Source organism: Hoplias malabaricus, chromosome Y, assembly GCF_029633855.1.
Source record: "Hoplias malabaricus isolate fHopMal1 chromosome Y, fHopMal1.hap1, whole genome shotgun sequence".
Lineage (NCBI taxonomy): Eukaryota > Metazoa > Chordata > Actinopteri > Characiformes > Erythrinidae > Hoplias > Hoplias malabaricus.
Genome location: NC_089820.1, coordinates 3638488 through 3651761, shown reverse-complemented (window position 1 = coordinate 3651761; position 13274 = coordinate 3638488). Strand labels below are relative to the sequence as shown.

Below are 13274 nucleotides of genomic sequence, written 5' to 3'. Positions count from 1 at the left end.
TCTCTCACACACAAAAGGCACCAAATAAAAGAAAGCCTGCGGATTTGCTCGCCACCAGCTGACATCCTGATGACATCAGCTCCCTCTGGGAGTGCTGGGCCAGGCACCTTTGGCCTCTTGCTCAACAATGAATGAGAAGGGGCGCGTGAGCAGGTGATTAGGCACCCAGTCACTACAGAAGAGTGTGTGTGTAAAAGTGATCACATTACGGCTTTTTGGTCCCTGGTTCCCACTGCTGGACACCATGCTAAGCCAGTTGGGGTAATAACCTCACTGGAAAAACACTAAATCCAACTCTATATAAAACATAACCTGACCTGCTGTAAAAAAAGAAACAGCATCCACACAGACACACAAACAAACCACCATGCCAATTTAAGCTTGCACGCAACATGTCTGGGCAGGGTTACAGCTCTATGAAAGAGCTACTACGCAAACATAATTTGCTGATGATGATGTCGATTTAAAGCCCCAGGGAACATAAATCCTTACCAGTTTGCTTTCTAAGTAGGTTAATCTTGCTCTTGTAGGCAGAACACAAGGTACATGTACCATGTCCAGGGACAAACTTAAGATTGCAGTGTTGCCAGAAAATTCTCCGCTTTGGATGAAACTAGGCTGTCTTAATCTTCGGTAGACATTGCGTAAGCATTACACGTGCCCATTACTAGGCAGACACCACCAAACCTTTAACAAACATCAAACATGTGTCCCCCACCATCTCATTGAGTAGGAATGCTTAATATAGTAAAAGCAATAAAAACATGAAATGAAAACACCCAGTGAAACAGTGTAGACATAGCAAGGGATACACCAGAGATGTCCACAAGTCACAAAATACAAAAGTCAGTGTCAAGTCACGAGTAGTCAGAATCAAGTTTATATATATATATTTCAACATGTCAAGTGAACAGTAGTCTCACATTGCCAGACTATGGAAAGTCTGGTACCTTTTGACACTTAAAGGGCCAACACCCACCTACTACTGCAGAAATTTGACTGACGCGCAAAATGACTGATCACAGGTCTGCTATTCTGGCATGATGTGTGGAGGCAGACTTTCCATCAGACCAGTAGCACAGCCAGTATAAAACGATACACGGAAGTACGTGTTCACGGACGTACAGAGAGCCAATCAGAATGCAACTTGCAGAATCCTGACAGTGAAGCCAGATTAGTGCACTGAAGGTATCAGATTCTCGTCTGTGTCTGAGAATGTCTGTACAGTAACTATGTCAAGCCAGAGTAAGCTAAGATATCAAATATCATCCAGGAAAAAAGCGTGCTGTGTCCCAAATCAATTAAGGTCAATACAGATAGAGAGAGAGAGGGGGGTGAGACGCTTATTTTTCGAGTCAGGAGTCATTAGGTACGAGTCAAAGTCGAGTCTGACATCTCTATGTATGCATCTTAAGTGCAGCTCAAACTTGATTAGCTAAAAGAAGTGCCCATCCATATACACTTGCATGTTCTCACTATAAGAACAATAACTGTTAAAAATAATAGTTTAAAGTTAATATAAAAAAGTGTTTAAAAAAAAACCCTTAACATTGGACTGGATTGGACCCTTATAAATTTAAGTCAAATGGTCCTTGGTTTTGAGTTTGTGTGTGTGTGTGTGTGTGTGTGTGTGTCAATTTGAATGAGTGAGATAGTGTGTGTCGGTTCTCACACACAAGCACATGCCACAAAGAGGTCAGGGCAAGCATCCAAACAGATCCAAACCTGCCAATTAAACTGAGCTGCACGAATCTGCTGAAAGTCATGAGGAGAAAGAAACCATAAATGCTGATAAAGCCATTTCTTACTTTGAGTATGGCAGCTTATGTTAGACTTTCTACAGTCTTCTATCCCTTGATTACTGGGAGTTTAAGGTGTGCTTAATTTACTGGGAGTTTAAAGTCACAAGTTAACACAGTTTTCTGGGGTAATAGGACGTGTTTCATACTTTGTATACAATAGCTAAAAATTAAATAACAGCACTTTCCTATACCCCATCTAATCAGCCCTGTTCCTCCAAGTAGGAAAGAACCTCTGTTTACTCTAAATGCCATAGAGCCCAGCAGTGAGGCCGTTTATGGACTGGTAGGAGCTTTAAATAAATCTCAAAACCAATGTGTTAATGAACATTTAAAGCAAATGATCAGGCACAAATCAAATTGTAACAATTTGCCCCTGAGTCTTCAAGGTTAATGTAGCTAACTCATATAGCAAGCTTGTAATCTCAAATTCGATTTGATTAAGTAGCCTCAAATAGATGAATAGAATGAATCTTCGTGTGTTTTCAGACTTGTCGGCTTTTGTTCACTTAAAATAAACCCTGGTGCAATTGTTCTGTTATAGCCCTTTCCCACCAAAGAGGAATCGGAACGGTTCCAGTTTGCGAACTAAATTTGGAAACGTTCAGCGTGTTTCCACCAACAAACTGGTTCGCGAACCAATAAAGTTCATTCCCAACTGGAACCAAGGAAGAGTTGGTTTTTCAGTGCAAACCGTGATGTTGTCCATAGGTATGTTGAGGTTCAGTAACTCAAGAAAGGGCTCAGAGCCCCAAACACAGCATTATCGCCCAGTGGAGCTGGACAGGGTCATTTACAAAGTTTCATATAAATAAATAATAGAAAACAAAACAGGAACACGCTCCGGAACACACACACCAAACAAGTGGACAGAGACCGCCTGAGAAGGTGGGGGTCTGTTGGTTTCTAAACACACTCTTTTGTAGTTTAAGTATGAATGCCATATGAACCAAAGACATCTAAATGAACCAAATACAGTACAGTCTCCAGATTAGTGGTCAACAGATGTGATTTCTTTTAATGGTCAATATAAATATTTAAATTGCATGGTGAGCGATGGCTGATGCATAATGCCAATAATAAATCAATAAAACCTTCCTTTTTGACACTAGATAGCTTAAAGTCTGCTTCAGTGGAACAATCATTCAAGGCTTAAAATAACAGACACTTGGGGCAAGTTATTCATTCAGCTTCAGGATTTTATATCCATTTAGTTCCATTTGCGAACTTCAAAACCAGTGAAAAAAGCCCCCATTATTTTAGGGGTTACTCGTGTGTAATTGGGTGTTGGGATAACAGATTAGCACATTTTCTCATTTACTAGGGTCTTAACACAATTTCAGCCTATGCATTTTCTCAATGTAGGCAGTATGTGCCCAAAAAGTTTAAAGTAGTCTGTCACAAAACAAAGACTTTATTTGGTCACTCATTTATTAAACAAGTAAATTTAGAAGTTTATTCTAAAAATAATTTGGCCTGCATGCCGTTCTAAAGTGCTCCTTCAGCCATTATCATTCCTAGCAGTCTCCCCCCAACAGAGCCGCTCACAGCCTGGAGCTGCTCATAGGTCCATAGTTACACTAAATCTAAGGAGGGATGCACTAAGCTTTGGATTCTGATGGGAAGACTTTATGTAAAAACTGTCCAGTGCCTGGGGCTAGGAGCACCGATATGCTGTATAACCATTACGTAGGAAATAAAGGGATGTTTACTGTGACATGGGAATAAAATGATATGGCATGGTAAGAACTCATGGTAAGAATCACAAAATCTGAAGTCACCTCACATGTTTGTTATTGTTTAATAGTCAGACTTTTAAATGGCATCATACTCCAGGTATAAACTGTTAAGACACGGCAGGGTGAGCTTAGTTTACTTTTTCTGAAAAACAGCTGAAAATCGTTGTGCACGTAGTTGAACAATTTCTAAAAAAATCTGAGTTGGTGTTTATGGTGTGATAAGAACATCTGATGATATCAACAAATTTACTTACAGTAAGATTGTTGCAGTAAGAAATATTCTAAAATTCTTAATTAGATTTAATTAGATTCTTAATCAGAAAGCCATACAACCGTGTAAAATCAGAAATTCATCACTAAGGAACAAGTTAATCAAATATGGTATGTTAATAGAGACAAAGGGAGAGTCCTACGCTACATCTACGAACAAATAAACAGCCAAAGGTTAGATATAATCCATGTGTGGAGTCCATTACTGTAGATATGAAAGAAATTGGACAGGGTCTTTGGTTTTGGCAACTGTTTAGATTTTCTGACCACGTTTTTGTTTATTTTCTGGGTCTCTGATATCTGAGAGGAAGGTCAGGAAGGGTAGAATAGTAATTATAGCATGGGTCACCAGGGTGATACTTGTCTGACCCTGGAACCCAAAACATACTATAATCAACAACATACAAAATCAAACCTGACAACAAAGAACAATGGCAAGCCCAATCGTAAGTCAAGTACAATATACTTGATAGCATCCTGATCTTTGCCTCCTGTCCCAGCAAACTTGGCCAACCCATAATATTTTGAAACTTTTACCAGTCTTTAAAATACACATAACCATGTCCAACACAGTATTTCCTAAGATGTCAAGAAGCAGCACATCAGACACAGTCAAGCTTTCAGACCTGTTGCATAGCAACCAGACATCACTGCAGTCTAACAGCCCACTTGCTAAGTTTAGGCCAAGAGCAAGGGGGCTGTCATCCTGACATTTAACGATTTGAAAACACAGCCATTAAAACTCGAGAAATTCTTCGAGATTGGCCTCTGGGGGAGAAAAGCAAACAGTGTGTCCCCATTAGAGTTCAGCATGAGGGCAATGGGAGAGAGAAATAAGGGAAGGCCAAATAAACCACAGTTAAAATTTTGCAGAAATTAGTTTCCAGGATATATATATATATCTGGGGATTATATATATATATATATATATATATATATATATAATTCCCAGTCAAATCTGTGTGTGTAAGGCCTGTGTTTATTTGTCAACACTTGAGGAAAATTGTCAACACTCATACTACAAATGGAATATTTAAAACAACATATGGCAACTGAACACATTTTCATAATACACAACATTCACCAAAATGTTTGACAATATTTATTATTATGAATATTACTTCAAAGCTAAGAGACTACTGGATATTTATGTACAAGTCACGTATTATTATGGAACAACATTTATGTATAGGTGTACTACAAATAAACTTGATATAGTTTGATACTTGATACTCATGACACCTTAATTTTCTACTCAATGGAGGAAGTGAGGAAGTGTTTGTGTAGTGCTACTAGTGGATGTGTTTCCTATGAAAACATCCTTTTTTAGGAAACATTCAGCCAAGGCCAGGTTATTCTCTGTTACAGAGAATAGGAGACAGGACATAGGTTATTTGACATTCAATCTGTTTCAAAGAAAGGGTCCTACATGGACAAACCTCATTATGCCCTGTCTAGTGCCTAAAATGGGGAGGAATCCGTGTGGAAATCTCCATTTCCTGTTTCCGTTCATGCCGACCCAGAGGGTGACTAGGCTACAGCTGCGCCCCAGCCCATGCACAGCAAAAGCCAGCCATTCAGACTTCTGGCTGTTTTGCATTACCCATGGCAACAGCCAATGAGCTGGTACAAGGATGAGCACCTCTTGAGGATGGCCAGTTAGAAACCAGGCTAGTGTGAGTGAGTCATGGGAGTAACCATTCAGGTATGAGAAAATAAGAGAGCAGCTCGGGGCTGTCAGGTGGACCAGAATGTCTTGTTAATGTCAGATCCTGTTTTTTTTTTCCCCCCAAGAGAAATCTTTATACAGGGGGGGAAAAAAAGAAGAGCAAGCATCTTTCCTGCAGAGCAATAATGACTGGAATTTCATCTGTCCATATTCAAAGCATGCATTCAGTTCACACATGTTCAACAGCCTACGGCTGCAAAATCCAAACCGCCATCACCACACCCCTGAACGTATGCCTAAGAATTTGCAGCGTTCATCTCCCATTGACCTGCATTCAGAGTGGGCAGAGCTACCGCAGAACACAGCGAGGCACTTGACTCAAATAAAAGAAAGGGGGGAATCCTCAATCCACACCCCCTCAGACATCTATCAGAAGATCTGTTGGACGATGGCCCTGTAGCTTAGCCAATGGTAAGGCAGGAGGAAGCAGTGCTGGAAGGCTGACAGGCAGGGAGCTGAGGATGACCATATACGGTAAAATCTGCACTCAGCAGCCTTCAGAGCGGGGCCTGCGTGGAGCAAGCAGGAAGGGGCTCCTGGAATACAGATTGGGAATGACAATGACACATGCAGTACAACACACACACACATATTAACACGCAAGAGCAGGTGAGATGGCTTCCTGCCATTTGCTCCTTAGGGGAAACATTCATGAAGACCTATGCTATCAATATACTGATTGGTAAACTTGGTTCTGGGGCTCATTTAGACTTGATCACATTCTAAATCATATACACACAGTTTGACATTAGCTTGGAAGCTTGTGTATATCTGCACACATTAGCAGTCAATTTTATAAATCCTGATTTTATACATTCAAAAATATTTTATAAATGAGGCTCCTGTTTTTTGGGTGCTTCTAAAGTGCTAATTTTTGTGATTTTAAATATTTCTAATTTTATTTTCTTGATAACTTATAACACATAATAAGGCTCTCTTTCATATCTCAAAAAAAAATATCAGTCAATAAAGAACTACTAAAATTATTAGAGAATAATCAGTATTATTGGTTATCCAACGTTTCAGCCACATATATTCAGTTAATAATAAGGCTTGAGAGGTGCAGAAACATGCATACACTTCTGTTTGCAAGTTACTGTATAGCAGAGTTTTAACACAGGATATAAAGAGGACTTCCTATCTCCCCGTTCCTCTTTCCGCTTCTCTGTCCCCCTCTTTCTCACCGAGTCTGTCGGTCAGGCAGGAAGAGACAAGGCCATTATGTGGATCATTGTTCCACTCAGCAGATGCTGGAATACTCTCGATCATCTCCAGCACAATGGAGACTGGAAATTGAATACTACAGCAGTGGTGGTGCTGAAAATTCATGAATCAAAAGAATCAATTTCAGCGGCAACAAAACTGTAACTACCAAAATTTAAACTGGGGCAGTCTTGGATGAGAATCCAGATCTGACATACCACCCAAGGGATGCCCACACTCTGACTCCACAGTGCGGGTGATTAGGAGAGAATGAGGTCTCATCCGCTTTTGAACCGTCGGTCCAACCTTTTCATTCACAGTGGACAAAGTCCAAACAGACAGCTGGAATGCTAGAGCAGAGGCTGTTGCTGGTGCTTGTCACAATCTATCTCCTGTCTTTTCTTTCATATGATAATGAGAGAATATATAATTAAGCTGCTATAGGGAGAAATAATAAATTAAAAGGAGAGAGAGAAACGGCATGTGACTAGACACCTGATGGTCTCAGAGTCTTGAAAAGCAGGAAAAACTATCAGTAGCTCAGTCACTTAGGCTGAGTCATGCGCGTCATACTCCTACACAAAAAAACAGGAATGTTCCCGCCCAGAATCCCCTAAAAGGCGCTGCTGGGCATGCATATGCTGCTGATTGAGAGGTGACTAAAGCTAAGCACAGCCTACACACTGTGTGGTGACGTAATACTTGACTATGGCTAAGCTTCATGCTGGCAAAATGTCTACTAAAGTATTAGGCCACTCTTATGTAAGGAATACCGTGCTCCATTCAAATGATTCATCTTAACAACTCTTTGCTGTCCAAAATGTTGGTTTTAAACTTTTAATCTTTACCAGATAGTAAGCAGAGCATATATAGTTACGATATCAATTTAATATAAGGTTTCCCTGTGCATTCAGTAAGTCCAAAAGAAGTGTTTAAAATACAGAAGCGCTTAACATACAGCTCGTTGTGCAAACTGAGAGATGACTGGTGTTCAGTGAACCATCCCATAAGTACTACCATGCAGATGCTTGTCTAGTTCCTCATTGCTGGAAAAACAAGAAGTCTGAGTGAATGTTGAAGCAGCAGAAATGTGGGTCTGAAGGCATGAGCTGCTGGAGGGTTTCTGGAGAACCCCAGGGGAGCTTTCAGTAGACAAAGGCCTGGGCAGGGCTGGGACGCACATGGGAACAAAAGAGTCCCCCCCCTCCCAGGGCCAGCTGGCCCACCAGAGACAGTGTGGTCAGGACAGTGTGGCCAGATGGGCAAGAGACAGCTGCTCAGACACACTAAGGGGTATGGGAATAGAAAAGTGAGTATGTGTATTTGTTTGGAAAGTGTGTGTGGGGACAGCAGGGTGGTGGGGGTGACACAAAAAATTTAAATAATATCAGGAGTGGGAAATATGCTCTTTACTGCTTGAGTAAAAACTAGCTCATCTTAGCATTGTGTAAATTACTGATACTCAATATAACAAATTTAACACATAACTAAATAAACATAACTACACAGTTACAGATTAAATCAGATGGGTTTAATGTGAATAAAATATAATTGTGGCCAAACGTAATGTTTATCAATAGTTTTGAATGGCCCCATCCCTCACAGCCATTTTAAATATCAATGTAACCTATCAACCTATAATGTACAAGAGCTTATTTTGTCTTGCAATGCCCTGCATGTATCTCTTCACCTTAATTTTAACTTAACTTTAAAACATAAGCTTTAGAAAGTGTATTGGTAACCATTTTATGTATCTGCTTTCTTTGAGGTGGCTTTCAGAATGATTAAACTCTTCAGGTGTGAGGGGGTGGGGGTGAGATAGATCAGTTTAATTTTCTTTTAAAATTTATTCTTCATAAACATGGAATTTAACTGGCTCTCAAGATTGGATGTTATGGTGCTATTCCACTGCATGGTAGCTACACTATCTGATTTTTTTAGGCATATTTGGAACCTGGATCTAGGTACTTTAGTACCTACTTGCTTGTGGTTCCAAGCGAGCTGAGTGGGGACTAAATGTGACATGTAAACCTTGCAGAGCATTGACTGGTTGTAAATTAGCTCTTTAAAACGAGTGCCCTTGACTTTAGTGTGGAGATTTTTCAATCTGACTCAATGGTTGTGTAAAAGTTTTGCTGTGGTATTGCTTTCCTTGAATTGATGATGGAGGAGAGACACCAGCAAGAGCAAGACAGTTCAACAAGGAACTGTCAAGGAATGGGGGGGCAAAGTGCAAAGCAAACAACAAAAACAATGCAAACTGAAAATAGTTGTAGTGTTAAACAAACCAGGTACCAAAAAAAGAGTGGAGTCAAGTTGCAGAGATGTGTAGGTACCATGCCGTGAAAATGGACCATAAGGTTTTCTTACATGTGTGTTTGCACACTGCATTCACAGTAATTGCACTCAGCACTTTCAAGAACATGTTCCCTGTTTTTCTGGTGTAGTCTGTTCCACATTCCTAAACCTCAGTTTGCATTGTGAAAATGCTTTATATTTAGGTGGTTATATTTTGCCATTACACCCACCCCTAACAGACACACAGAAAGGCCAACATACAACATTCAATCTAAGTGTAAAGAGGCATGCCACATGCACAAACCAAGATTCAACGATCAGAAACCAAAACTGAAAGCTCAAAGCACAGCAGCACCTCAGGGCACACTCAATGACGCATTTTAAATCCAGACCAACAGGCCGAGTTTAGCACTTTAGCCTGCGTCAGAAGAGAGGACAGATGGGCCAGTCTCAATCTGACAGATAAGCACAAAAGATGCAGCAAATTGACTAGAGTAAGAGCTGTGTAATCTGTCTTGCACATAGGGACGTTTCTCAAGAGCTGTTGTAATATATGGAAGCAAAACTACATTTACTTCTGCTTTGTAATTTAATTTGAGAAAAACACACAATTTCTAGAATAATTATGCTTGAGAATGTTCGAGAAGCGTGTGCCCGAATAAGTGGTCATGTGAGACGTTGATGACAGGTCTCAGTAGACGGGTGTCAAACATGTCTCGTATGTCATGGTCATATTTCAACACCCTCTAATCAACTGCTTGAGTTTGGCTTGTCAATGTCACCGCAGCCACACAAACCCATCCTGGTAAATATCACATTCCATCACCACCGTAGATGGCTAGACCGCTGAACGAAAGACAGAGAAATGTTGTCCATCAGCCAAGATGTGTTTGCTTTTTGAAGTTTGCTTCTTTGATTTGCATTGGAGCAAAAATATCTAGCTTACTGAGAGCTTGTTTTTATATAGATGACTTCATGTCATACAATACTAAAAACCCAATATATTTGAGTCTATCATTCAGAAAAGCTTGCAATACACTAGTTAAATTAAATGGAAGGGAAAAGTTTCCCCAGTTCGTGGCAGGTATGATTCTTTAGCCTTGCAGTTTGCACAGTGCTGTTTAGAGGTGTACAAATTTCAATTATTTGTTAGCTCCTTCAGACACATCTCTAGCCCAAAGAGAAAGATGCTTTAGCCGATAAGCTAAACTTGGGCAAGGGAAAATAGTTTAGATATTATAATGTTGATAAAATGTGTTCAAAAATGTGTCTAGCTAGCTTCCTAATCCCTTAGGAAAACAAAGACTGCCCTCACAAGATCTATTTGTGCATGTTTCAGGTGGACCTCACCTTGATGATGCATGTGTTTACTAGAGAATTACTGTCCTTCAGGGCACAGCTGAGCAGTTTAAATGTTTAGAAGCTTACACCCCACTCCCAGGCTAAGCCATTGTTTTTAAAAGTTTGTGTTAACCAGCAGCATTCATTTATTGCATTTACATCAATTTTAAGGTAGATATTCTTCCTGCTAATTGCCAAATCAACTGAGCTAAACCTAAATAAGTATCTGAGGAACAGTAAGGATTGTCAAAACTTTGCTTTCACCACTAAAAGAAGCAGCTTTTTGATTTATCCTAGACTGTTGCAGACGCCACCGACAGATAGTTCTAATTCCTGACTTTCTCAAATTATGTACACATCTGTGGGTGCGCCTCATACACTAAACCAAAGCTGAAGCCCTTGAATTGCTGTGCTGTACACAAGCAACATTAAAACAACTTGTTTTGTTGTGCCTTGTTCAGACTCTATTCACATACCTCAAAGACAATATGTTAGACATGTCCAACCATTTCTATCCTAAACACGGCAATTATCCAGCAATTGCTTTGGTTAAAATTTCGCCAGATCAACAGAAGTTAAAACCTTAAAAACCTCATAAGGAGAACCATGGGCATAATATTTACAAAAAAGGAGGTGTAAAAGCTAGAGAGACAATGCAACTGTGTTATATCATAAGTAAATCTTTGTCTTTGTCATTATGGAGGATTTCCAATCAGGCCAGTGAGGACTGTGCATTACGTTCTGAGGTTACAGAATCCCTGAGGATACTAATCACCCGTATCCAGTAGCAGAATGTTCTAGGTGTGTTGTTGCTTGGGAAATCCATTTTTCCTCCTCTCGAGACAAAACCATTGAGAAACATGATCTGCTTACACCACCGAGAGACAGGCATCACTCTATTTGCTGCCTTGGCAAAGAGCTAGCGAGAGCTAAATGTCAATACCGTGGCTCTCAGGAGGCACTACAGATCTGAATAAGCAAAAGTTACCTATTCAGGGGTTGAGTGTAAACGCTTAAAGAAGAGGGGATGACCTTGGAGAAGAATAGTAAAATATTTAATATAGATCTATAGCTTCAAAAAGACACAAAGCTTACATTTTCCACTCACTAGACTTATTGAGACTCTCTATTCTCTGTAATATGACACCAGAGGGAAGAAGAGAAAATAAGACAAGAAAAGGAGAATGGGGAAAGAGACATCTCCCGATGTCTGTGGGTGAAGCGGTATCTGGCTAACATGCGATTTAAAGCATGAGTATCACTCTCTGCAGTAAATCCAACTCAGTGTGGAGTACAGGTCATGCCAAGTAATGGGAAGTGTAACAGCCAAAACCTCAAAAATTGTCAGTCCTCTCTGTATAGTTTGAATAGTAATGGTTGACACAAAACAGTTTTTTTAATAATACTTTTTTAAATTCACTTTCAATACACTTTTGTTTAATTCCCTGTCACTTACCTTATGCAGGGGCAGGACGAGGAAGGCTCCACCCCCACTGGCCTCCACAATTATGGCAACAAATTTGGGGTTGACTGCGCAGAAGGCGCTGTCCCATGTGACCCTAGACACCCTGATATCATCATAGCACTGGTCGTTCTTCACCGCCTGGCCGAACACGTGCCGAAATTTACTCTGCCGCACCACTCGTCTGAACATATCTGTTGAGAGAAATAAAGGGAGAGAGTGAGAGAAAAAAAAAGCCAGGGCACACTAGTTTTCTAAGCAGGAAAAATAATGAAAGAATACTATCAAATACTATCAGGCTCCTCATTTTATGCCAGGGATACATTATACAATTTTAGTCCTGAATTTCAGTCGAGAAGGTTTTGCTGGTTAGCTTTAGTCTGTAGATTTTAGGTCAGCTGGTTCAAAAGCAGATGGGAAATTCAAGCAGTGCAAGGCGCATAGATACTAGTGATGCACGGCGGCCAGGATATTTGCAGATATGTGGATTTCTGTTCTTGTCATCTGTCCGATATTATGGTATTTTAGCCAATATTACAATCAATAAATTGGTGCCTTTTTGTACTTGCACATGACGCCTGTAAATACACAACTTCTGTCTGCCGTGTGGAAGTTTTTGCGGTGAACAGTTCCTGGGATTAAATTTCTCTGTGTTGAAAGCTAATTTAAAATATCAGCGAAGCTCAGTACACACACATACACACACACACACACACACAGATGACGGTGTAAACCCATACACACACAGATAGTGGTGTAAACACACACAAAGCAGGTTAAATGACAGAAAGATACTCTCAACCAACCCAGTGCAGAAGCCCCTCTTATATAAAACACATGAAAATTGTGTCATCCAGCACCTGAACTTATTACTGAAACACGATGATAAATGATTACACACACTTGCTCAAACACTCTCTCCCACGCTCTCCAAAACAAACCCGGTGCTGTGCTAATTAGCGCCCCTCTAAAAACCATATATGCGGAACCAGCAGTAAACCTTTGATAAAAGTATAAATGAACTACAACTAATAAACTTCAAAACTAAAAAGTACAAAAATGTACAAATACTGAAGAAAAGTCTATGAAAACCTATGACAAAAAGAATTTTGTCTTGCTTTAATCTGCTAATTGTTAATTTGCTTTAATTACAGAAAGATAAAATGATCAGTTTTTAATATCAGTACCAGCTACTCCACAGAGCTAATTATTGATATATCGTATCAACCCAAAAACTTAACTGAACTTATAAATTGGTGCTTAGATAATAGATATTTTGCCTCCTGATCTTGTTTCAGACTTGCATAATTATTTTTTTTAATGATTTTAATATTTAAACGGACTCAAGTGTGAACAGGTCCTGTCATTGGCTAATGAAAACACAGGAACCAGATAAAGAAACTAGCAAAGTGACAAATAACACTAAGAAAACC

The 13274-nt window shown here is 39.9% G+C and overlaps 1 protein-coding gene across 2 annotated transcripts in view; it reads right to left on the bottom strand.

Annotated features, from left to right (window-relative positions):
• LOC136678022 (coronin-1C-A) overlaps nucleotides 1-13274 on the bottom strand; it is a 57893-nt gene that overhangs the window by 19882 nt on the left and 24737 nt on the right. For both annotated transcript variants that reach the window (XM_066655776.1, XM_066655777.1), the window contains exon 2: nucleotides 11836-12035. In XM_066655776.1, the coding sequence (XP_066511873.1) occupies nucleotides 11836-12035 (200 nt within the window). The remainder of the gene's footprint in view (nucleotides 1-11835; nucleotides 12036-13274) is intronic.